Here is a 27,079-nt window from a genome sequence, read left to right on the forward strand (position 1 = left end):
GAAACGGCATCAACACTGACAACATGGTTTTGAAGTATTCTCTCATTCTATCATGAGACAGAGGCATCTTAATTTGTTCAAAGTATACAGTTTGCAAGATCCAGGTAGAAATATTTGACTGGCATGAACATGCTCTTATCAGTTTCACCAACTACAGCAACTGTATACTAAACATCAACTTCGCTCTGATTGGCTGAGTTTGCACTGTGTCATGAGACATCTTGCTGTGCTTCCCTAAAGGCAAAAGAAGGAGCTTCATTCAGAGTTCCATGTCTGAGTTGTGGATCTGATACAAGCTGATAATTAAACCCGTACTGGTTAAACCGCCTCTGCAGTGCAGAATGGGATATGACAGGGATTCAGCCTTACTGAGGGGAACAGCAGATGAGTCATCAGTGTGATTACTGCAGGCAGGGCGCATGAGACAGGCTGTCTAATCTATCGCTATGAAACGACCTCCAAAATGACCTCTGCACGCCGTTTACGCTGTAAACACACACACAACATCTGCCCACTGCAGCCCACGTCAGTCAAGAATTACCCCTAAATGAAGCGGCAGGATACGGTTTTAAGAGCTGTGTGTGTGGCGAGTGCGTGTCCAGCTCAGCGGTCCCCGTTTTGAGCATGTAACGTGGTGAATGTGTTTGCCTCATGCCTACTGAGTTAATAAGCAGCCTTTTCAATTAGAGCTAATTTGGGTGAAGAGCTGAATGGGGTAGCGCAGCTGCAGGAGACTTCACTGTTGCCTATTCAAATGTTCGCTCTTTCTCTCTCTCGTTCTCCTGCTTTTATGATTCTTTCCTCACAATGGGTCAAAGAGAAGAAGAAAAAAAAAAGAAGTGCCACTCTCCTAAAGTCTGTTAGCGCTGCCAGTCTCAGTAGGGCAAAGTTTATATCATACCTTCCCTAGGCAAATGCCACTGGGCTTCTTCTTTCAGTCATCTCCCAATTTCCTCTTTCTCCACCTCTCTCGCCTCCCATACAAAGAGCATCTCTGGTCAGCCAAAGCGGCATCTTTATTTGTTTGTTTGCACTCCAATATCCTGCGAGCATGGTCGTGTTATCTGTATGACGAGGCCGGCGGAGGGTTGCACAGCAGAGAATGGAGAGAGGGCCCCGTTCCTGACAGCCTGTGTGTTTGCATAACTGATTGGGCCCTAATCAAAAGTGAAGCATCAATTCCAGCCCTCCCTCTTCTTCCTCCTGAGGAGAACAGAGAGATAAATGGAGGAATGAGAGATAAAGGATGGTGTTCTAACACGTTGTTCATTCCGACTGGGCCGAGAGGGGTGGTGACCTTGACGTCGGTACATCTTTCAGCTCTCATCAGTTGCAGCCATGTCAAACCACAGAAATGGTGGCAGAATGGAGATGAGCAGAGATGATTTGCCGCTTTGAAAACCGTAAGTAGTTGGCAAGATCAAATAGAAATGAAAGAAAATGCTAAACAACAACAGTCCCACTAGAAAATTCTACATATATAATGAAGCTAAGACCACCTTTCCTTGCATTTCTCTAGATCAACACCACTGTTGTAAAAAATGAATGGTGAGAATCCAGTCCCAGAGACTCGAACAAGCAGAATTTCTTTATCAAAGATGTCCTGTCTATTATGTGTTTTAGGAGGGGGCAGAGTTTGAAGGTGGACAGATAAAAAACAGCATGACTAGTTTCAGTCCTGAGGTTTCACCTGTCCTGACCAGCTTGGAAGTATCACCCAAAGACAAAGGCACAGTTGTTGGGACCCTGCCTTTAGGTCAAGAATCTTGGTGTGATTCTGGAGTCAGATGAGTTTCAGTAGTCATGTCAAAGCAGCAAGTAAATCAGCATACTATAATCTCAAAAACATTGCAAAATTAGATGAAAAAAATTGATGCTTTGTTTCTAGTGAGGATTTAGAGAAACTTGTTCATGGTTTTATCAGCAGCAGGTTGGATTACAGTAATAGACTCCTTGCTGGCCTTCTCAAAAAGACTCACCCAGAACGCTGCTGCCAGGATTCTGACCAGATCCAGAAAATCAGAGCACATCACACCTATCTTCAGGTCTTTACACTGGCTTAAAGTTACTTTGAGAATACATTTTAAAGTATTAATACTTGTCTATAAACCATTTAATGGCCTAGGACCAAATACATTACAAATATAACCCTGATTACAAGTCTAACAGATCACTCAGATCTTTAGGATTATATAAACTAGAAATTCCAAGAGTTCAGTCAAAGCAGGGTGAATTTGCCTTCAGCTACTACACCCCCGCTGCTGGAATCAGCTTCCAGAAATGATCAGATGTGCTCCAACATTAGGTACATTCAAATCAAGACTTAAAACATAAAGCCTTTATTAAATGAGCACTTTGCTACATTTGACAGATCGTCTTTCTCTTCTTTTTCATTCTTTTTAACCTGTTTTAACACATTTTAATCTGTTTTTAATCACTTTTATTATTTGTTTTTTACTTGTCTCTATTCTATTTATTCCTATTTATGAATTGCCACTGTGTATGTAAAGTACACTTGCCTTGCCTTTAGCATTTGCATCAATTTGGCACTGCCAGTGCTCAGGAAGCAAGAGGTTTTAATGCCTGTCACACCCTTTGTCAAACCCTAGAGTTTTGAATGAAATTAAATAATTAAAAACCAAAGAATATAACTTTTCAGATATATATAGATCATTGTTAATTTAGAGTAGATTTTATATATATTTATATTCCCTTACCACCTTAACCTAAGGACTCGAGCCAAAATGACAAGATCTTCCCTCACAGCTTGGGGAAAGCCACATAGATCCACTGGCTTGCTGGAAAGACTCAGAGCTTTCGATGTGCTTCTCATGGATTTATTGCCTCAGAAACACCCTTCTTGGTCTCATAAAAATGAGAAGAACAATGTCTGTGTGTGTGTGTGTGTCCTGGCGAAGGGGGAGATAACTGTGAAGGTGGCCTGATCCTGTCAGCGGTTTCTTATCTTATCTACCAGAGGACATGTTAGTATGAAAATGACAATGGCAGCAACACTTGCTCAGGAACTCTGCTATAGCGCCACTGGTTGTTTATGCCTGTATGTCTCTAGGGCAAAGAAAACACTAAATCCATCCATGATCAAAGTTGTTCCCGAAGCGAGACAAGAAAGGTACATACCCTTGTACATCGATCATACGAACATACTGTAGCATTACAGTTTTAATTTTAACAAGAGTGCTATTGATTAGCCCTTCATATTTCTTGTTTTCATTAGAAATCAAAACAGAAACATGTTAGCTTGCATACATGCATAGACTCTAAGAAAATGCATGCGCCGTCCCCCGTGACCTGTTACAAATCCAGTCACCTGTGCAGATTACAAGAAGTGCCTTGAAAAAAATTACCTTCTCTCTTTTCAACAGTCAATTTTTTAACCTTAGCTGCAGCCTAGCTTATAGTAAATCCCAGGTGCTACAAGCAGCCTGGAAAAAAGCCTTTTCACCCTATATGTTCAACACCAAGGTCATTGACAACATCTAAAATGGAAGCGCAAGGGGACCCCTTTGGAGTGGCACTGGGCAGATCATTTTACAAGAAAAGCCTAGGGATTAAATGAGCAGAGAAAAAAGGCCCCCTTTTTTGTACGAGAACTGCAGTTTAAGTTGAGCGGTTTGTAGCCTATTTTCCAGTGAGTCATATGCCAGGAAGACCTTCAGCTCTATATTCAGGGTCAATATAACTAAAAATATGCCTTCGATACACTCGATTGCTTTTCAGCTAGCATTATGAGGCTTTTGGCATGGGCGGACCTGCATGTGTTTATCCATCCAGTTATTTATAGCGCCAGGTGGGAGTTTAGCGTTTAGATACAGGCCTACACATATAGGTGACTTCATTGGTTGCATTGCTAGGCTCAGGACGGTTTCTAACATGGCACCAGGCTAAGACTTCTTGCCGTAGAGAGTGAGCCTACAATGTTTTAATCCCCCTAACCGGGCTTAGTCACAGCAGCTCTTCCTCAAGCGCCTGCCAATTTACACTTCCTCATTATCCATTACTCTCGCAACCCCCCCCAACCCCAATGCTTCGTTTATTTATCCAAGTCGCCACAGGAATATTCAGTATGCGCTCGACGGTTAGTTTGGGACGCCTGTATGAATTGTTTGAGGTTTATTTGTCTGCCGGCATCAAAGGGGAAGTGTTCTCCATGCAACAAACAGCCACCTTTACGCTTAACATCCGTGTCAAAAGAAGAATTTCATCTGCAATGAGGGCCTCTGAGCAACTGACAAACATGAAAAATTTATGCACATAAATAAGGTTGCAACCCCTCTTGAAGATACTCTGATTGCACGGAGATGAGGAACGCTACATATACAGCTGCATACTGTATGTACAACTGCGTGAACACAACGCCGCTTTGAAATTTGTCAAGAGCCATTGTCTCAGGTTTATGAAGAACATACTCATTTGAAGTTCCTATAATTCTGTAATTATTCCATGCATAATTGAATTAATTCACTTCATTGCACAGTAGACACATCTACATGGACTTTTTTATACTAGCTTTGTAAATGGCTTAATCAGCCTGAGAGACCTCAGTTAACCAGACTGCCTTTGTCTTTTTTACAGAGATACAAATACAAAAAAGGTGCAATCAAAGTAGACTGACTTTGCATTAGCAGTTTATCTACAACGGCCTCTATTTTAACGATCTAGGCGCAAAGTCTAAAGCACATGTTGCAAAAGCATTAAGGGCATGTCTAAATCCACTTATGGTTTTTTTAAGGACAGAAAAATGCGCTCTCCGCCAGGCGCATGGTCTAACAGGGTTGTGCTTAATCTCTTAATGAGTTATGGTGGCTTTGAGCATAACATGCAATAAACCAATCAGAGTCTCATACCCCATTCCCTTTAAGAGTAAGTTGCATTGTGCCTTGATGCATTTGCTATTTACATGGCAGACTTTGTAAGTGGAAAAACTAAATTCTTAACTAGCGAGAAAACGGTTAAACAGACCATCTGCAGTGCGATATTAAAGAATGAGCCCTCTAATTTTAGTCAATAGTTTTAGTTCTTTACTTTCAAGAATAAGAAAGCAGTGCTGCTCGCACTCCACTGAAGACATCAATTAGTCTACATATTTATTTTGTTTGTCAAGCGCAAAGATTTGTTTCAAAACTATTTCTAAATTCAGTTCTAATTTCCAAACAAATAAATAAACAATAATAATGAAGTGTGGTCAAAAACCTGAGTTATATCCAAAAACACGTCTTATTCTTATGCACCATATGGTGACGCATATGTCTCCAAATCCTGACAGATGAACAAATCTATACTTGTTTTAATTAAAGCAATTAGAAATATACATATTATAAATAATAACTACAACATTATACAAATGAAAATTATCATGAATAAACTGAAAAAAGTAAAAAAAAAAAAAAGAGGCATGGAGGTAGTGGTTTTTATATTTATGTAGAAAATAATAATTTTCATATGTAAAGATATTTGTGTATTGCTGTACATCCTGTGTGTATTAAGCAATGTTTAAGCACTTGGTCCTGCACAGGCACTTTACAAACATGCTCTGTGCTAGACTTCAGTCCAGTTTTAAGTTGGTTAATGACGCTGTCTATTTCAGTTCCTCGAAATAGCATCTAGGATTGGGATTTGACCAATTTGACATCATTCGATGTCTAATGAGAAACATCATGATGACATCGTCGTTGTAGGCAGTGGTGAATTAATTATTTATGAACAATTAATTAATTCATAATGAATCCATTATTTGTAGCCTACAGTTTTAACTACTTGACCCTATTGGTCTTTGTTTTACCCATAACAAAATCATAAATAAATAAAGATAAGTTACACACAAATTACCACCTGTCAATCACCTTTTCCACGAGATCACTGGCTGTGATCTGATCTGTGTCGTTATAATGGCGTCAACAAACTTGGTTTGTGTGGCCAGTGTGGATGTGGATCTTTTTCGTTCTAAAATGGCATTTTAAACCTAAGACGTCTAAGTGTAAATGGGGTCTTGTGTACTTTTCGCAAGCAGGTTACTGCTTCGATGGAGGTGGGGCAGGGGATTGCGATGCCGGCTCAACATTGTGATGTTTATCGGCCATCGGCGACGGACGATGGCATTGTCTATCAACCCAACTCTAATAGCAATACGCCAATAATGCGCCTTAACACACCTCCTTTTTAGACCAGCATGCCCATAATTTACAAAGTACAACAAAGTGGTGCAAAAAGTGAAAATTAGGGTTGCGCTGCTCTGAAAATAACAACAAATTGTGCCAAAGATATCTTGCGCCTATTGTGCTGGGTGTATGATATATGTGTCTAATTAATAAATTTAGCAGTATCATCTAAACAAGGGGTCACCAATCCTGGTCCTGGAGGGCCTGTGTCCCTGCAGGGTTTAGCTCCAACTAGCCTCAACACAACTGCCTGGATGTTTCAAGTATAGCTAGTAAGACCTTGATTAGCTTGTTCAAGTGTGTTTGATTAGGGTTGGAGTTAAAATCTGCAGGACACCAGCCCTCCAGGAACAAGTTTGGTGACCAGTGATCTATACCAATGAGCAGAATAAGATAAACAATTCACATTCAGTTTCAGACCATCATGTTATGAAAGGCCGAGCCATGAAATAATAGAGCTGCATCACATTTATCCCAGAAAAAAAAAAAAAAAAACGGTCTTTGTCAGTATGGCCTAAAACCCTGCTGAGTCAAGATTTTGATGATTTGATGAATTGTATTGTATAGTATAGAATTATATCTGTGAAAGGATGGAAAATAAGATGCCCATGGGCTCGTTTGTAGCTCACACGGGTTTTAGAAGCATCTCGTATGGCCGTGTTATCTGTAAAGCTACAAACATGCGGAAGTGGAGTGTCAGTGGGGGGTCGACTTCAGCAATATGTGTGTCTTTGTATGCTGAGATGTATACCGTTTGAGTATGTGAATGTGTATTTAAGTATAAAGTGGCACTATAAAGTTTTTCAGCATGGGGTGTAGCGACGGGTGCATGTTGGTGTTTGTGAGTTTGCCGGTCAGCAGGGAGGCCATTACCAGACAGCAGCAGGAGAGAGAAGCACCATACAGAGCTTAACAAGATGGAACTTACCAGGGAATTGGTAGCTGTAGCTCGGGGCAAAACCAGTGTATCCGCGGCCATACGTTGCTACAATGTTTGGATAACCTGAGGGGAGAGAAGAAAATCCAGGGATGTGATAAACCGTTCAGACCGCCCAGAGCGTCCCTATCACAGCAATGAATCAGCATGCCATTTAAAATTACACATACACACAGGATATAAGGGGAAGCATCTTCTCTTTTTGCCACATAACCACAGCTCTCCCTGTGAGGGCGCAATGTAACAGATTAGCTGGCTAGCGAACTTCAGTTTGCCGTGATGAACAGCATAAACATCACAAGACACAATCTCGCTTCATTCCCTTGGGCTCATCCCTCTTTTTCCCCTTGCTGAGGGAACGGACATGTCTGCGGCTGTCATCTCTCTCCCTCCCTTCTCTTTTTTTTCTCACCTCTCCACTGTCATTGATCGATAACCCTTCTTTTATAGCCCGGTCTAATCGATCATGAAGGACACGACAGCGCGAGACAATGGCAGGCTGATAGTTGTGGCAGGACATCACGGATTAAAGTCCCTCCGCATCGCGCAGCCTCGGCCTCCTGCACGCTAATACCATCAGGATGGTACCAATATGATTGAGCGATTGCAGAAGTCATTCGAAAGTGGAGCGAAACGCTGCAAAAGCGCGCTAAGGCCGCAATCTGTTTTTTTCCGCCTCTTGCCGTCTTTGCTGAGGCAGAACTTTTTAATGATGACGCTTGGGCGAGCGAGCTGGCTTCCCCTTGACTATTTTCTTATCTGAAATACATCTTGCTTGCAAAAACACACCATCAGCAGCGTTTACAACACTGGAACGCGTCCTGCTCGTGCTGCTAAGAAAAAGTGGGATGCGACCCAACACACATGCCTGAGTTGTCTCACTGCCAACACTGAGCGGCGGGCCACCGTGTGTCCCTCTTTGGAGCCCAAAGACCCATTGTTCTTATTCTGTCACAATGGCTTATTACAGAGCGAGCCTAGACACTAATTATCTGGCCGGCTTTCAAACAGAAAGAAAAAACGTTTTCCAATGCAAGCGAACATATCAGCCATATTGTTGTTATGAACGCCTGAGAAAGCGGGTGTGAAAACAATATATATATATAGACTCTATTCTAACATCATTCTTTTCAGAATCCTACAGAACGTGTGCTATTCACCACGTCTCTTTCCTCCCAAACACACCTGAAGGATTTCACTAATAGTTATTGGCTGCGCACAGCGAGAGCTTGCACCAAATGATCGCTGGTGGCTTATCCTTGGCTCTCGGCCACAAATGTGAGTTGGTGTTGGAGAGAATAAATATACTCCACCACAAGTTAGGCTAGACATAACTCGGATCAATTCAGTTTGACATTGCAGAGGCAGACTGGTGGGAAGTAGTCTATGTGAAGATATTGATCCTGTCAAAGTTTCTTTGGTGAGGGTCAGCGCTATAGTAGAGGCTTAAAAGAAATAACTCGCTTTTATGAAGTTTTCTGTCGTTATTGACTGCTTCTGAAAGGAGGCTTTTTGTGCCGTTTGCAGTAAATGCTATGTAAACCACAGAGTCGGTTTTAAAATCAAAGACCATTCTTGAGGAAAGTTCAATTCTGAGGGATTCGGGGAGAGGAGGATGGAAGGGATAAAAGTATTAAATATACTACTGCCTGAAGTGGACAGAAGTGTTGCAGAACACAGTCTTCCTTGAAATAGATCAGGAAAGAAAATTGGTCATCATGTATTAATCTCATGTCAGTCTATAGCTGTGAGACTTTCTGTCCGTCTCTGTCAAAATAGAAATAAATAAATGAATAAATATTGAAGAAAGTTTGAACTTTTTCTGCTCCTACAAATAAAGTCAGAGGGGTCAGTAGCAGTTTTCAAAAAAGTAAAAAAATAAATAAAATTAAAGGTGAAATTAGTGGGCCAAATGGGCTAATTGCACATGGACTTTTATTTTAGAGTCAGGCAGCCCAATGGCTTCCGGTTACCTGTCTTTCCATTACAAAATTGTCACGTTTAAGATCTGATTTCTTAAAAAAATCTGCAATCTTCACTGCCTGTTCGATATACCATATGAAGTGGGTCTCAGATGGGACAAGAATCACTACATTAAATTCCATTTCCCTCTGCCATGTCTTTAAATTATGACCGTTTATTATACTCCAGTATTTTCAATGGAATTTCTGAGCTAGCCTGTTGCTACTGACGGGCGCTGTTGGTTACCACGCTCATCTCATTTTATGCTTGAACAACTAAATGAATGCTTAAGTCTATTAAATTGAATTTATTATAATAACATTACAACATCTATGTTGTAAAAACAACCTTGTGAAATTGAAAATAGTCATTTTAAGCATTTACCGGAAGTTAATCATTGGCTTCAAAACTCTAGGTTGCATAGAGCCTATTGATCACAGAATTACAAATTTTCAGGATATATCGATTTCTATTATTTTCAACTTCATAAAAAACTCATGTAATCATACTTCTGCGGCAAGGTGACCATCTTTACCTCAGCTTCTCCCAAGTGCTGTATCATATGTTTGTGAAGCCTTAATATCTAGGCTCCTCTGTCTCTCTGGAGACTACAGCTGCTCTGTGTACTCTACTCTTAAGGAGGAGCAAATGCCAGACGCCCAGACTAAATATACATGACATGGGCTTTTCCTGTGACATTTAGAGAGATTACTTTAAATGTAGAGGGATGGGGTTCTGTTGACAGTAGGGGATTAACATACTGGTAGGGCCAACACCTATGGGAACAAAGCGCAGAAGAGAGAAATCAGCATTGCTTCCTGACTGCATGCAGAACAGAGACTCGTCAACTCCACAGCTTTTCTGTTTTCTGAACTCTTTCTTAAAAAGGTATGGCAGGCCTCCAGACTGTGAGTAAATGGTCACATTTTGTGACCTTTTTTCCCTGCCACTGTGACTAAATTTTGTTAGGGGTTGCTCAGGAGCCACTACCAATTTGATGAAGTGATAATAGATGACATTCTGTTGTGTATGACACATCGCCGAACACACCAAAACCGTAACAAAACAGCTTTTGAGCACAACATGCATTTTATGCATTTTTATTTGAACTAAATTTTAGTTTTGTATAACTGTTAAAAGCATAAAAAGAATTTTTTTCTTAAGACTACCTTTTTATAATAGTAGTGGGGTTGTTAGACTTATGCACAATGATCTACAAATGTAAAATGAATGAAGCTGTTAAATTTTTAGAAATGGTGCTGTTTCTGTTAAAGGGTCACAACACTACAAAACACATTTTTTGAGATGTTAATTAGTATTTATGTCCCATGTTGCTAAAAAACATTATTAAGACATATTTCACAAAAAAAGTAAAAAAAAAAATAGTTGTTTTTGCATTGTTTAGAGCAAATTTGTTTATTCGGTCATAACGATGAGATCATTGTGAAAATTCCAGCATGGAGATTAAAAAAAAAAAAAGTGACGTCATTGAGATTCCAGCACATCTGTTCATTAAATCATGAGAAAGACTTGGTTCGAACCAATCAGCGTGCTCTACTGTGAACTTCATTAATATGCATGATATAGCTTCAAAGACTGTTTTACCTGTTACAGTGTTCAGAGAGATGCCACATTGTGTTGCCAACCATAATTCAAACAAGTAGTAAAAGAATTGTTGGAGACATGGGTCGTCAGTGTTTACAAATGTGCCGCAGGGAAGGTTTTGTTTTAATTTCCCTGCGATGACAGCACAGCTCGCGTGTGGATCCACATGTGTGGATTACAGTGGTCTGCTAGAACGTGACAAAAATGTACTTTTGACAGGGTACACACAGAACTTCTTGAGTTGAATTTATTATCTTTTACAACCTTTTTTAATACCTTTTAAAAAAATTTACTACCAGCACGAGCTGCAACTGTAGTGGCATAAATGTAATATATTTTCAAATGGAATAACATATTGCAGATAACATAGATTTAAGTAAAGCAGAGGGATTAATCAAGGTGTCACAATGGGCCTTTGTCCTTAGTTTTTAATCAATGTCATATATGTCATCAATGTCAATAGTCGCTCTTCTAAGAACAGTTCAGTACAGTTACGGTTGTTTCTGAGCCTGGATCAGCGTGGCACGATTACAAACCGTTCTCGACCCGGAATTCTTGGCAGAGTTAGACAACCGTGCTAAACTCTGTGTAAATTCTGTGTGTCAGGGCTCGAAAATAACTTTTTTACTTGGTAGCACCGGTGCTCCCAACTTCAAATATTTAGGAGCACCAGAAACAAATGTAGGAGCACCCACCAAACATTAATGAGCACCACTGCAAACTGTATATTAAGGGGTTTATTGTATTTTAAAACAAGATAAATTAGGACTAACAAAAACCAGAAACAACTATCAAACTAATTCTGTGATGACCTATTAATATTTGTGCAAAACAAAGGTCTAATAATTATAGAATATTATTGATGAAGATGATGACAATAATACTAACAATGAATTACATTTCTCAATATCAAGCTGCCTTGAATGTGCCTGAATGCGAGTTATCTGCTATAAAAAGTCCGACTATGAAAAATTAATTTATGGTTTGCATCAAACAAAAATGATGCATTGTAGTAAAAAATTTTTATTTTGCACTATTGTTTTTATATGCATGTTAATTAAACAAATTATATTTCTGCTACAAAACAAACTAAGTATTATAATAAATCATCCAATTCAATGCTGAAAGCTGTAAAGCAGTCATCAGCAACTAAATAGAAAAATAATATACATCTCAAGAAGGAACGGACAAAAGAAAGAAAAGTCTCACTTCTATAACTCTTTTAAAGTTTAGGTTTCGGTTTGCATCATTTTAAATGCTCAGTCTCGTTATGCGCTGATTTACAGTTCCCCATCTAGGGAACTTCTACACTGCGTCTAACCAGAATGCTAGGGGATTACCTAGCGTTCTGGTTAGACGCAGTGTCTCGTTCCCTCTCGGGGAACTATGGTTACATACGTAACCCGAGACGTTCCCCACGTTTTAATTTCATTACTGAATCAAATGCAAAATTGCCATTATGGTTGGCAGCAAGCCAGCCGGGTACCCACCGGTTTGTTTCAGTGCGCGCGCGAACTCCACATGAGAGCGCTCAGGTCCTACTCTCAATATATAAATAAATCCACGCAAAATTTAGAATAAAGGCGTACACTTGACACAAATTAAAAATTTATCTAAAAATCTGGGCTCGAAAATTTAATACCTTGTCAAATGACGTTTATTACTTTTTAATACTTTTTAATGGCCTTAATTTTGGCTAATTTTATTTACTATCTTTTACTACTTTTTACAACCCCGCGGACACCCTGTTTGAGAAACATATTTTACCCGAGAGCTTTTCAAATCTGAAAATGGTGAAATGCAGATTTGTCACTCATCAGACAAGGTTCCAGTTTTGAGTTGATTGTCCTGTCCTGATTTGGTAATTTTATGATTTTTATGAATTTTATTGGTCAGTTTATGATCGATGTGCTTTGTTTATGTTTATTCAGTTAGTTAGTATCACAAGCAGTACTCTTTCAGTTTTTAAAGACATACCTTAGTCAAAATGACTCAGTTATTAAATTTACAGTAATATCACTAAAATAATATAGTATAATATAATAATATGGACTGAAAATCCTCCACTTCCACACAGCTCTCAGATCCACTGTAAATGCTGCTCTCCGAATCACTGTCTATTTCCTCTGCGTCTGTGTTGCCTCTGTGAAAACTAGCTGTAGTGCACATACTGAAACTCCCCTTTTCATGCAAACTCTTTCCTCTTTCGCCACTCGACACTCCCACCTAAACAAAGCTGGACTTTTTTCCTGACTTTTTTCAAACCAGAGGTGTGAAAACACCCTGCTGAGACCCCTTGAAAATCAATTATATCTGAATCCAAACTCATGCTCCTGCGATTCTCAAATGTTAATTTCTAAGAGACAAAATGTTTTATTATTACTACATGTCCAGCTCTACAAAATCAGGTATTGGTGTGTTCAATATGTAAAAATGTTCACCATTCGCATACTGATTTTAAGTGTTAATCTGGAGCCTTGTAAGGTAGAATATATATTATGATGGCAAAGTTGAAATTTCGTTACTGAAGCAAAATTATTTGTTGGTCTAACATCAAATAAACAAGTCTGAAAATAGTCTTAAAGTGCAAAGTTGAACTGACAGCAGGGATAATGGTTTGCTGTTCAGAAATGAATAGTCTACACACAAAAAAGTTGTCCCTAGTAAACAAAATAAGGACAAATAACATGTTTATTCACACACACACACACACACACACACACACACACACACACACACACACACACACACACACACACACACACACACACACACACAGAGAGAGAGAGAGAGAGAGAGAGAGAGAGAGAGAGAGAGAGAGAAACAATCATAAAACTATTGAGCTGACCAACAGACCTAAATGGCTCTACTCTGTTTAATGACCAAGCTAAGCCTCAATGTCGAGCTGCAGGCTCAACAAAGGAGCATGCCATAAGAGCCATAGCTTTGACGTCCAATAACAAGTGGCAAGCCTGCATGTAGCAGTCACAGCTACTCGGTGGGAGACACGACTGAGCCAGACGATGCTAAACGCAAGGGGGAGAAAGAGAGATACCTGAGCCCAGAGACAAGACTCATTAAAGCACAGCGTCACTATTCTAGACACCTTCCGTCTCCCGGCAACGTTGTAAATAAAGACTGTCACTTAATCTGGCCTAGTGGCGACGGCCTCGCCCTCTTATTTGCGTTATTAATATGCATGCTAATGTGCCCATTTTATGGCTCAACAGTTTCGATTCACTGTAAAATCAATTATCCATCTGGTAAAGCTGCACTTTGCGCTGGCTGAGATGTGTATTAATTTTAGCAAACATACATGAGGCCCAGCACAATAAAGATAAATAGCTCGATTAGGTGTGGTAAACACCGTTGCTCAGAGCGGGACTCTAATGAGATTTCGGCACATAAGGAATTGCGGTTCCTTAAATAATGAGCCTTGTTGATTTTTGTATGCAAATTACCAAAAGGAATGTTTCGCTGTCCTGCTTTCCAATTTCATTTAGATAAGACGGTGTTGCATTGGAGCGAGCGCGACCCCCTTTAACCGGCTCTCTGCTCCCCCCGTCTCCATCTTCCTCCCTTCTGTTTGTTCAACACTGATCTTCTTTAAACCCTAATAAGCTCATGACACCCACTTGCGGCGTAATTTCATCAACCTCAACCGGAGTCAACTTGAGCTGACATCATGCTGTCGGCACTGTGAAGTCGTATGATATCATAGACTCCTAAAATTCTAGGGGGCGCTAAATGTTGGCGCCAGGTCAGCGAATATTTGACGAACGGACAAATTTGACCTCCTTGGAGGTCGGCTTGTTGAAATCAGAGGTTCATAACTCAACATTACTTACATTTTCCTCTTCATTTAGCATTATAATGCGGGGCCCTGCTCTGGTGAGGGTCGGTTAGGGATTTGGTGGGGCTGGAAGCGGAACTGGCTGAATATCAATAGCATATTTCATGCGGGCCCGGCGAGGATGCTTTATCAAGTCAAATTACGGGCAGGACGACCTCTCCTGCAGCTTCAACCATTAGCTGCCATTCGCATTCTGCACCAGGCATCAAACGATTTATTTGCTTCAGTTACTTTCAGCAGACGATCAATCTCACAGTAATTATCTCTTGTCACTGGAGCTGGTTGAAGGCGGGGGGGTTGAAGTTTGGGAGGGGGGGAGTGCAGAGGCGGGTATACTTGTCTGATTCTACGTTTCCTGTCCTCTTGACGCATGTCAAATCTACAGAAAAACGTCAAGACGAGCTCTTGCCGGTGTCGGGATGATGGCTCTGGTGTTTGACGGGATCCAGCGCTTGTCTCTGTGATAGCACACATGCACGTGTCGTTGTATCCGTGAAGACTCTAAAGCAGGGCTCCCAGCAGAAATGGAGAGGAGTTTCAACTGGCATGGCAGTCGTAGAGCCGCTAGCAGAGCGTGGCGACGTTAACGTGTGCGCAGTGCCAGCATTGGAGCACCGGTCCCACTGCTCTCTCTGAGGAGCTCTTTCAATGGGCTGTTGCTTCTCCCTGTCTGCCTGTTCCAACATTATGATTTGGCATTTTGTTCTCAGAGTTTACAGTGATGCACTAGTTCCAGGCCATCAAGCTCAGTATCTATGCTTAAAGCGTGAACAGACATATTTGGGAGTATTACTTCAAAACAACCATATTTTTCGGAGGTCATCATGAGACAGTATTTACTCTAAAATTACACCCAGTGTGTAACTCCATCTAGACTCACATCGATGCAGAATTTTTACTTGGTGGAGTGCATTAATTAACTTTTATTAATAACACATACATTTAATAATGTACAACCAGAACTGAATGATCACAGTTCAGTAAAACTGAAACTAAAATTAGTTTTCTTATACGAAATACTACATTTCAGCTAGTTTATCAGTTTAATTGAATTGATCCTTAAACTAATATAAAGCTTGACTAAATAGAGACATATAAAATTGGACTAATCATTAATAAAAACACTAATATCATTTTAAATTTGTATACAAATATAATACAAAATGTTCATTAATTTTTTGTAATACCAAATTTCTAAAAATATAATATAATCCGTAAAAAATTAATACACAGCGTCTAAAAAACAACAATAACAGAAAAAGCAATAATATATCATATAAAATAAGACTGCTTATTTTACTACGGGAATAAGAATGACAAAATTTTGTACAGGAATAACAACACAATCTGTGCATAAGAATAATCCTTTTATTTACTTTCTCTGGCAGTGACGTAACGGTGGCATAAAGATACTATATTATATTTTTAGCTTTGTAAGGCTGAAATAAAAATGGTGTTTTTGAATGAGGATAAGAGTTTGATCAAAGGTTTACGAGAACTAAAAGGCTACAGTACCTCACGATTCCTTCGTAAATTTCCGAGTAAAAACTAGACAAAAGGTGTATTTACTTGAAGTGTTCTGTCAACATTTGGGTTATCATTATTTAACAAGGTCATGCGGTGATATAAATCAGGTGAGGTGGAAAACGTTTACATATCATATAATTTGATCTATTTGCCATCTAATTACAAAATATTATTAAAGTTGGAGGTATTTTGATGAAATTCTGACAGAATTAATTTTGCTTGGATTTTTTGAGACAGTATATATATATATACACACATCGCGTCTATCATGGATCAGCTGTGATCGTCACTGTCGTTTATTAATGTCACATATCTGTGAACAGGGCTAAATCCTTAAAGGTATAGGAACTTGCTCGTCAAGGCTCAGAAAGTGAGCGAGAAATTTACATTTGTTTATTTGCTATAAATGCTCATGTTGTTCTGTGCATGTGCTTGAGTTTTTAAAGGTACAGTTGTATAGCTGACTGTTTGTATACAAATAATATATAAATGTTAATAAATGTAAATACAAGAATTGTTGTGCTGTAAAGTAAAATATGAGCTTGTGTATGGAAAGCATTGTCAATGCACTGTGATGCACCGAGAAATCAAATTGAACCGAATTGATGGCATCATAATCGTAACAGAACTGTAAGACCAGTGTAGGTTCACATCTCTAATATATATAAATATTTACAATTAAAATCCACTTTTAAAGATTATGTACGGTAGGTTTCACTTCATTCATTTTATTCCAAGTTTAGTAGTTGAAAAAAAAAAACTTACAGATAAATTATTTGCCTTTTCACAAAAAAAAAAGTTAGATAAAAAAACAAAAATGTGCACACCCAGTTAGTGAACAAAACCAAATCAGAAAGTATTCTCTAAGTCAACGTGAAATCTAATCTTCCTGAGCCCATTTGCAAAATAAAAGATTTTTGGCTCATTTTACAAAAGTCTAAATAAAAGAAATCATTGCAATGTTTCATTGAGATGTGGTGACTCGCCCTGAAGCTACTTTACTTTTTACACTCTTATTTTTGAACCCTCCACCTTCAATCACGATCATATAGAGAGATCACTGCCAGCTAACTGTGCAGGTCCAGACATAATACCCACTTTTCACAATCCAATCAAATCCCTACGGATAAAATAAAGCCCTATCTACATTTTTCTTTTCTCTCCGAGCCACGTCGCATTACAAAAGTAAAACGTCTGAATGCAGTTTCATGCTGACTTCAAATAAGCATCCCTGTCGACGATCAGATTACAGTAGTGATTGACAGTGTTAATGTATGAATAATTGTAAGCAGGAAATTGAGATGACACTTACTCAGCATGCCCATTCCCAGCATAAAGGCGTCCATGGTGTAGGGCAGACCTCTAGCTCTCCCCCGCGTCCCCGGAGGAAACATCACTTCCTTCGGCTGGGCTTTCTTACATTCTACCTGTGGATACAGCACAAAAGATGGCGTCTCAGTGGGCTAGCAACTAATAAAGCCACTTATTGCATCAACAAGCTGTCCAAGTGTTACAAATGTACAGCCCACAGATTGTGATTGTGTGGTTTGTGTCACCTTGCAGACACAGACTATCAGAGCTTTCCTAACACATCACCTGTTAGAAAAATGCATTTTAAAAAGGTTTGGATCCACCCAGTTGAACGGTTTACGTTTAAAAGCTGGATTATTACAGTTACTACAACAAAATAAAATGAAAGCCATAAATACAAATACAGTTGAGGTCATAATTTTTAGTCCTGTGAAATTGTTTTTCAAATATTTCCCAAATAATGTTAAACAGAGCAGAAAATGTTCACAGTATTTTCTATAATATTTTTTTTTCTGGACAACAACTAATTTGTTTTATTTTGAATAGAAAAAAGCTATTTATTTATTTTTTTACCTTTTTAAGGTCCATATTATTAGCCCTCTTAAGCAATATTTGTTTTTGATTGTCCACATAACAAACCATCATTATGCAATGACCCGCCTAATTAACCTAATTAAGCATTTAAATATCACTTTAAGCTGAATACTTGTATCTTGAGAAATATATAGCATAATATTATGTATAGTCATCAGGTCAAAGATAAAAATAAATCTAAAAAAAATTAATTATTAAACTATTAAGTATAGAAATGTGTTGGTTTTTTTCATTAAACAGAAATTAGGGAAAAATATATACAAAAGGGCAAATAATTATGACTTCAACTGTAATTATTAAAACAAATAAATAAAAAAATAATAAATAATATTTGATTTCAGATAGTTGCCAAAGTTTTATCATCATTTAGTTAGCAAAGTAAAACATGAACTATGTGAAGTAGTTTATTTAGCAGTGTGTATATGTTTTTTTTTTTCAAATGCAATGAAAAAAACATTTAGAATAGAATAAAACAGAATAGAACAGAACAGAATAGAATAGAACAGCATAGGCCATTTTAAGGGATGTAAACAAAAACAATGGTCTCAAGTATTTCCTGTTTTACATTTTTAATTTCTATAGCTTCTGAGAATCCAAAAATAGCCACATATTTATAAATAATGTTATAATAACTGTTTTAACATTAAGGGCCCTATCATACACTCAGCACAATAAAGTGCAAGATGTGTTTGGTGCAATTTGTTGCTATTTTCAGACCAGCGCAACCCTAATTTTCACGTTTTGCGCCACGTTGTTTAAATAGCATATCCATTACAGTAATACACAAATATCTTTACATGTAAAAAAATAAGAGATCAAAATGTTACAACAATCATTATTTAATATAAAAAAACACTACCTTCATGCTGGCTTTTTTTCCTTCAGTTTATTCATGACAATTATGCTGTTGCCACTGGCTCGCATGGCTCAGGATTGGTAGAGCTACGCAGCGATGAATTTGCTCTTGAGTGTTTGAACTCTCAGTAATGATTAAATCACACTGAACTGAGCTAAACTGAACTGAACTGAACTTAAACACTAAAAAACTGAACTACACTGTTCCAGTTACTATGACCATTTATGTGAAGCTGCTTTGACACAATCTACATTGTAAAAGCGCTATACAAATAAAGCTGAATTGAATTGAATTGAATTAGCATTTTTATTTTAATGGTATTATTAGCAGTATTATTTTCGATATTCATATACAGTATATATTTGTTTTAACAAAAACAAGTTTAGATTTGTCCTTATCCACAAAAGGAGTAAAGTAAAGATTAAAGGTAAAGAGAAAGTAAAGAGGCCGAATAGAGGGGGCTCATTTTTTTTATATTGCGTCACAGATGACCTTTTTAACGGTTTACTCGCAAGTGAAGCATTTAGTATTTCTTTTTACAGTGTCCATTAGTAAATAGCAAATGCACCATGGTGCAACGCAACTGACTCTTAAAGAGAATGGGAGATGAGACTCTGATTGGTTTAATGCACGTTATGCTCAAGGCACACCCAAAACTCATCAAGAGATTAACCACAACCCTATTAGACCAGGCGCCACAGCACAAACCACATTTTTCCGTCCTTAAAACAGCAAACATGGATTTAAACATGCCCTTAATGTTTTTGCGCAATGCGCTTTAGACTTTGCGCCAAGATCGTTAAAATAGATATTTAAGTGATGATTGAATTGCCTCTTGTTACAGTTATGAAATAGTTTTATAACACGCAGGAATTGTTTATGGGCCAATGACATGACCACATTGAAATAGTCTATAGAATAGAATAGAATAGAATAGAATAGAATAGAATAGAATAGAATTGAAACAGAATAGAATATTGCTGGATGATCAGATGTGTCTTCTGCCATTTCTTGAAGAATAGACAGAGTATTCAATAATAAAATGAAATTCCTTATAGTGTACTACTAATCAAAGCTAAAATAAAGTTAACTTAAACTACACAGATATTAATAAAAAAATACATAACCACAGGAGATTGTGTAGCTTGTTTCACCTTGCAAACATAAACTATCAGAGCGCTCCTAAAGATAACACATCACTCGTTACGGAAAATGAAAGCAAAAAGGCAAACAAACACAGCATTTGCACATCCCAGTCGGTAATGCACTGCCTTAGTGTCGCTGTTGGTTTCTAAGAGCGCGTTTGATGTTTGCGTGTTTGCGAAGGCATGCCGTCTACTGTCTTCGGGCAGAAAAAGGATGCATTCTTTACAAAACCCAAAAACTTTTTTGTTTCCTCATCGTTCCCTAACTTGTCTTGCCACTCCAATCTGATCCTCAACACGGAGCGCTTTCTACCCGGGGGCACTTTTCCTGATCACCCCCCAACCAGCTCCCTGCCGCCTTCTGCTGATAATTTCCCTGCTGCGCTGACTGACATTTCGCCCTCCTCCACAATGCACGGTTAAGAGTCTCGCTCATGACAGAACACACAGAGTGGGCGTCGAGAGTGACAGACCAACTGCAAACACCGGCATCAAAATTAAGTACAGCTCGGCGATGGAGGATCCGTGGGTTTGGGGAAGAAATCTCAGCCTTAACATTGTGCACGATGTGTCAACAAAAGCCTCAACCACCGTGCTTTATTTCAGCCCAGATGACCGCGAGGGTATGTAATGTTTGACAGACTGATTGCTGGTGCATGTATCCAGTCCATCACTAGGGTAAGTATATGGTGGTAAATGCACATGAACGCTTTATTGGAATTGACTATGAGCACTAGTGGGGTCTCTGGTAGGTCAAAGTGGACGCTCTTGACCTGACCATGTCAACCTCTATTTGTCCATTTATATTACAGACGCTCGCCTGCTCTTCTCTAGAGCTTTGGTTTGACGGACTAATGGCAAACGCACGCTATACTGCTGAAGTGTGGGATTTGAAACACATGTATGAATGTCAGGGAAGGTAGAGATCTAGGGCACTTTTAAAAAGGTATCCTGAGACAGTTAGAAAGGGCCAGAAGGAATTGCACAAAAAATGTATAAAAATTAGGGCTGCACACTCTATCGTTTGTTCACACTTTATTTTGACGGCCTGTTTGTTGAATTTAATATGCATTCCGACTAATTCTCTTTAGATTACAAGTAGACTGTTGGGGTTAGGGTTTGTGTAAGTTGAACAGATATTAAGCAGACAGTCTACTTATACTCAAAATAAAGTGTTACCTTTCGTTTCAGCATCGATATTGCAATGTGATCATTTGCAATAGTCACATCGCAAGATATTCAATGTTGAGTCTAGATTATAATTGATCATTTCGCTGTGTTTTTGAGGCCTACGACTGTGTGAGGGTTTTTCAGAAAATTGAAAAGCCTAAAAAAATTGTACCGCTTGTAACTTCAACAAATTAACTACGATTTATTCAATAAATTTATTATAAAATGAAGACTGAGCACTATTATTTTACATTTGATTATTTAATTACTGTACACCTGAATACAATTCAATAGTTTGTAAAAAATAAATGTAAAAGCTGTTTATCTTTTTCTTTATTGAATTTATCTATGCTCGTATTGTTACGCACTCCACTGCAGAATCACCCCAATCAATCTAAAATTAAAAATTCTTTCCAAATAGTTATTTATAGTGAAATTGTATTCATATCGTAATGTAAATCACAGAATATAAAAATATCCCAATATTAGATTGTTACAATATCGTGCAGCTCTAATAAAAATGTTTCAATTGCTTATATTAACACAGTTTTACATACAGTTGAAATTACTACAAGTTAAGTGGAAATAAAACATTTAAAAAGTTAACGAAAACTCTGAAACTAAATTAATAACACTTAAATTATTTTTATTTTACAAATGTATACAAACCTGTTTGCAAAAAAGTATACATTTTCGAGAAGGGAGTCTCTTGATTCTAGGAATCTGACATTAGCAACTTTTAGAACATCTAATTTAAATCATATAAAATAATTAAAGATTATTAATTAGTGCACCATCAACAAAATAAAACTATACTACAGTAACTATTAAAACAACTATTAAAACTATATTTGGCCCTGATGTGTTTCTTTTCCAGAGCTCCAGCTGTTCCGACACATCAGCCCTCCACAGATCCCCCAGACACATATGCGATATGCATAATCGTACGGTCCGTTTTAATTGCCAAAGCCCAAAATAAAAATTAATACCTTCAGAAAAAAAAAAAAAAAACTGGCAGAGCTCTTCTAAATTAATTAATCCACCCAGCATGCATCACATCAAGCCAGGCGACTGTATGACAGTATGTTGACCTTGATGTTAACAGAGAAAATATCCTTGGATTTCATCACCTAAAGATAAAGGAAATCCAGATATCTGTTAAAGATAACGCCTCCGTTCTCTCAAATGACCTTATATGTCAACCAAAGCGCTAAAAGAAAGCTGCATTTTTTTTAAAAACATGCTTACAAACTTCAGACATGGCAACGCAAACACTGCTGTTGCTTTTCTAAAAATGAGCAAATAAACCAACAAGCACTTGCAATCAGTATTCAGGTCCTCAGGACTTCTCCAAATACAACATGCCTTCATTAGGCACTGGCACTAAAGAGAGAGTTTGTGTGTGTGCGTGCGTGCGTGTGTGTGTGTGATGCGTGTAATTATGTCAGTGTGTGGTTTCAGTGATGAGGCCTGCAATCTCTGTGTGTTGCTAATAGGCGAGGAAAGCCTGGCTTCCGATCAGACTGTCATCAATGGGCATTTAAGAGCCATGACTACTGCTCCACATTATTACTTAACTAATTACCCTCGTCAGTCGAGGTAGGCCAATGATGAGCTCCCTTCGCTCGTTAATGAAACTACGAAGGGCCGTGGCTAATGACCTGAGAGCACAGGGCGGCTCCTTTATCACTCCTGCACAGGGGAGAAGAAGGAGGAGGAGGAGGAGAGATGATGATGATGGTGGTGGTGGTGATGATGATGATGGGTGGGACACCTCTACTTCTGAACCAAACTGCATCTTTGACCTTGAAACACAGATCAACTGAGGGACTCCTCACTAAAATGTACAGTCATGTTGTTTGGATTGTGTGTCAAGCTAAGTAGAAATGTGTGACAGGTAGGAATTATAAAGACCGTCATTGTCAAAGTTGTGGCCTAGAGGTGTTAATACGGCCTAGAGGAGTTTGAATATGTTGTTTTCTCTGCCTTCTCATCCTCTCTCAACTCCGTTCTCTTAAAAAAAAAAAAAGAATATATTAAAATAAACAAATAAATAAAATATAAAGTAATTAAAAAAAAAATATAAAGTAAAGTAAAGTAATCTTTACTTTTTATATAATTTAAACAAGTTAAACAAATATTTGCAATTATTTATACTACATTTCTATAGACTACACTCAAATTAATTTCAATAACTTATTAAAGGGCCCCTATTTTACCACCTTTACAAGATGTAAGATAAGTTTTTAGTGCCTCCAGAATGTGTCTGTAAAGTTTCAGCTCAAAATACCCATCAGATTATTAATAATAGCCTCCAGAATCTGCGTATTTTAGTGTCTGAGTACAGTGTAGCTGTTTTTGCCTGTGGCTTTAAATACAAATAAGCTGCTTCTCCCCGCCCACCGTTCCCACTTGCGTGTCTGCTTTTCATCATGCGTTACGACAGATAAACAGCACTGTGACAGAGACAGACTCGGATGAAGCTGAAATACAGCGAATTAGTCAAAAAGTAAAAATTATGAGTCTCACACAAATGCCTCTTATGTTTGTGCAGTACACAAACACACATATTAGTGTTTTCTGACACCATTTGCCTGTAGTGACTATAGCAGTTAAGAATTACAGCAATTTTACCGTCTTTATTACACACAAGCTCTGTTTTAAAAACATATTAAACTTATAAAACTTACACAAATCACAAAAAGTTTAAACAAATATATTTAATTCCAGTATTTTTGCAAAAAAATTCTGTGGACGTGTATATACATATTATTATAGAAACATGGCGCCTATCTATCAATTCAGTGGGCGGGGAAAACCGCACTTCGCTGTGATGTGGTGGGCCTCGAAATCACTGGGATTTGGAACCTATTTTAACATCAGGACATTTTTTAAAAGAGAATTTTTGGGGTTTATATCACTGCAATATGACAGTGGACACACTATACATACTGACAGTTTTATCTAAACAGCTTACAGAAGAGGATTTTCATAAGTGCCCTTTAAAAAAAGTAAAATAAATTAATTAATTAATTAATAAAAAAATTCTACATTTGCAGTAAATCTGTAAATTAAAAAAGTTCATATTTGTCATTTTCTGTGCTGGTTTCCTTTCCCCCCTCTTCTTTCATGTCAATTTAAAGCTAACAATACTATAAATAAATATCAATTCGTAAATAAAAATGATAATCAATTCATAAAAAAACATTTAAAACCTATACTTTTTTTTGATAAAATTCATTTTTAAGAAATGGCATTATATTTTCTAATACATTAAGTGGATCTCTAATACATTAAATGAATTGAAGATATTTAGAAAAATGCTGGTTGCTGGGACCCATTGGCCTCCATAGTATATTTTTCCTACTTTGGAAGTTGATGGGTCCCAGAATACAGGATTTTCTACATATCTAATTCATAAAGGTTTAATCCACATCGGGGAAAGTAAATGCTGAGCTAAGTTGAACCATCCCTTTAATCCAGTGTTTACCCACCCTGTTCCTGGAGGCACACCAACAGTACATATTTTGGGCCCATTCATTCCAGGTTTTCGAGTGTCTTTTAATGTTCTGATGAGTTGATCCAGGTGGGTTTGAATAGGAAGAGGCTGAAAATGTGTACTGTTGGTGTGCCTCAGTTAACGTTAGTTCATGTATTTAATTCTGAAAATGCATTTAACATGTATTGTTTTTATTGTTGTATTTAATATGTAATGTATTTAATATTGGAAAATAATGGTCCATTAGTACAGTGGCACAACAACAGTGTTCTGACCCATTCATTTCAGAATTTAGAGTTCTAATGTTCTGATGATATGATCCAGGTGTGTTTGAATAGGAGGAGGCTGAAATATGTACTGTTGGTGTGCCTACAGGAACAGGGTTGGGAAACATTACATTAGTTAATGTTAATTAATGTATTTAATATTGGAAATGCACTTAATATGTATTGTTTTTAATATTATATTTAATATGTAATGTATTTAATATGAGAAAATAATGGTCCATTGGTTTCAGTGTTTCCCAACCTTGTTCCTTGAGGCACACCAACAGTACATATTTTTTAAATGTCTCCCTTATAAGTACCATTCATTTCAGGTTTTGGAATTCTAATGTTCTGATGAGTTGATCCAGGTATGTTTGAATAGGAAGAGGCTGAAAATGTATACTGTTGGTGTGCCTATAGGAACGGTTGGGAAACACTGCATTATTTAATGTTAGTTTAAGTATTTAGTACTGGAAATGTATTTAATGTGTATTGTTTTCAATATTGTATTTAATCAGCAAAGTATTTAATATTGGAAATTAATGGTCCATTAGTCCAGTGTTTCCCCAACCCTGTTACTGGAGGCACATCAACAGTACATATTTTGCTTACACTGCTTTAATCTACATTCATATTTCTCAATGTTTTTCAACATGACTCAGGAATTATATATTTTCTTTAAAAGGCTTGGCTTAATAAATTGATCATTAATATTTCAGCTTTACAGCACCTTTTCTTTAAAGTAATAAAAAGCCATGCTATACTGTCAGTTCAAATCAATTAAATGCCAGGTACCCCTTAAGGTTCCCTTAAAGTCATTTAACCACATCTAAATTCATAATAATGCCTCTCGCACTTTGTTTCTTAATTAAATAATGTCCAGAATAATTTATGTAATGACTTAATAATACAGGTTAAGTGTTAGCAAACGTTGTATTTGTCCATTTACTCCTGCCACCTGTCTAATGACCCAACAGAGACTTCAAGGTGTGTGCATGTGTGTGAACGCAATCAAAAGCCCATAATATCCCAGATCTCACGTTCACCCCAGAGAGCAGGTTAAGTGGACGTCCAGTGTGGAGAGGATGACAGCAGCGATGAGGACAGGGCTAGTCGCTAATTGTGGGCAAATCATGAGCAGGAACACGGTAACGGTGGCCATTAGTGTCCGTGTCCCCGTCTGAGAGCTGGTGTGAGACAGGATCGATCAGCTCCAGAGAACACACACACGCCGCTTATTAGCCGCCTGGTTAGGGATAGATTAGATCCAATCTGCTAATCTGCCGTCCTGACCTTGTGACAAGAAATGTCACTCATGCTAAAACTTCAGCCACCTGTTTTGACTTTGAAAAGAAAAAGAAGACGTGGTTTGTTCACAAAGGCACATTTGTCAAAGAGCACCTGCCGCTGAATGCTGGGATACCCGACATGCAAGGCAATCGCTCATGACTGTAGATGAAAAGTATCATGTGCCCTCTTGAGCTAAGTTAAATTATTTATGCCATTTTTCTAGTGAAATAGTTTTATAAAATGAATAAATGAACCAAAGCACTTTTATTCAATAAAAAATAAAAGACAAAAAAATTATAATAGAATCATAAACACACATGTTTTAGTTGGATTGCATACCTGTCAAATACACATACAACAATTCTGGCTGGTTCGCGAAACTGATAGCCATGCGATATTCCCGTAATAACAGCACTAGTACAGCCTCTTCACCCTTGTGTATTACTTGGCCCACATAGTGACAGCAGATGAAAAAAAATCTCTATAGCTTGACCAATATTGCAGCTGTTGGACAACAATTACTTTTGAGGCTTTTTTGGGCGAGAATGCAGTTGTTCACATTACAACTATGCAGTATATTTATAAGGATTTATAATATTTATAGTTCCTATTTTAAATATTTAAAATTTTGGATATTCAGCAAGTTGGGGGCTAGCATGTCATACTGAGAAGGGCAAAGACGGTAGACGTTCCGCCACAAGATGGCGACAGAAACCGCTTAAGTTCATAGAGGGAAAAAAAACTACAGCTAATCAAATCATTATAAAACAGGTAAGTCAATATCTCTCTTTTGTGTTTTGTAGTGCTGTATTCATACCGTAGTAATCTGGTAGTGTTTGCTTTGCCTTTTTCTGGGTTAATTATTGTGATATCCTAATAGAGAAATAC

The 27,079-nt window shown here is 37.9% G+C and overlaps 1 protein-coding gene across 50 annotated transcripts in view; it reads right to left on the reverse strand.

The window, feature by feature from the left end:
* The window catches only part of msi2b (musashi RNA-binding protein 2b), a 413,958-nt gene that overhangs the window by 63,543 nt on the left and 323,336 nt on the right, over positions 1–27,079 (reverse strand). For all 50 annotated transcript variants that reach the window (XM_087282615.1, XM_087282616.1, XM_087282617.1 and 47 more), the window contains 2 exons: positions 17,373–17,487; positions 7,105–7,179 (listed from right to left, as the gene is read on the reverse strand). In XM_087282615.1, coding sequence (XP_087138741.1) covers positions 7,105–7,179; positions 17,373–17,487 — 190 coding nt within the window. The remainder of the gene's footprint in view (positions 1–7,104; positions 7,180–17,372; positions 17,488–27,079) is intronic.

Source organism: Danio rerio, chromosome 15 (assembly GCF_052040795.2).
Source record: "Danio rerio strain M-AB ecotype USA chromosome 15, GRCz13ab, whole genome shotgun sequence".
NCBI classification, from domain to species: domain Eukaryota; kingdom Metazoa; phylum Chordata; class Actinopteri; order Cypriniformes; family Danionidae; genus Danio; species Danio rerio.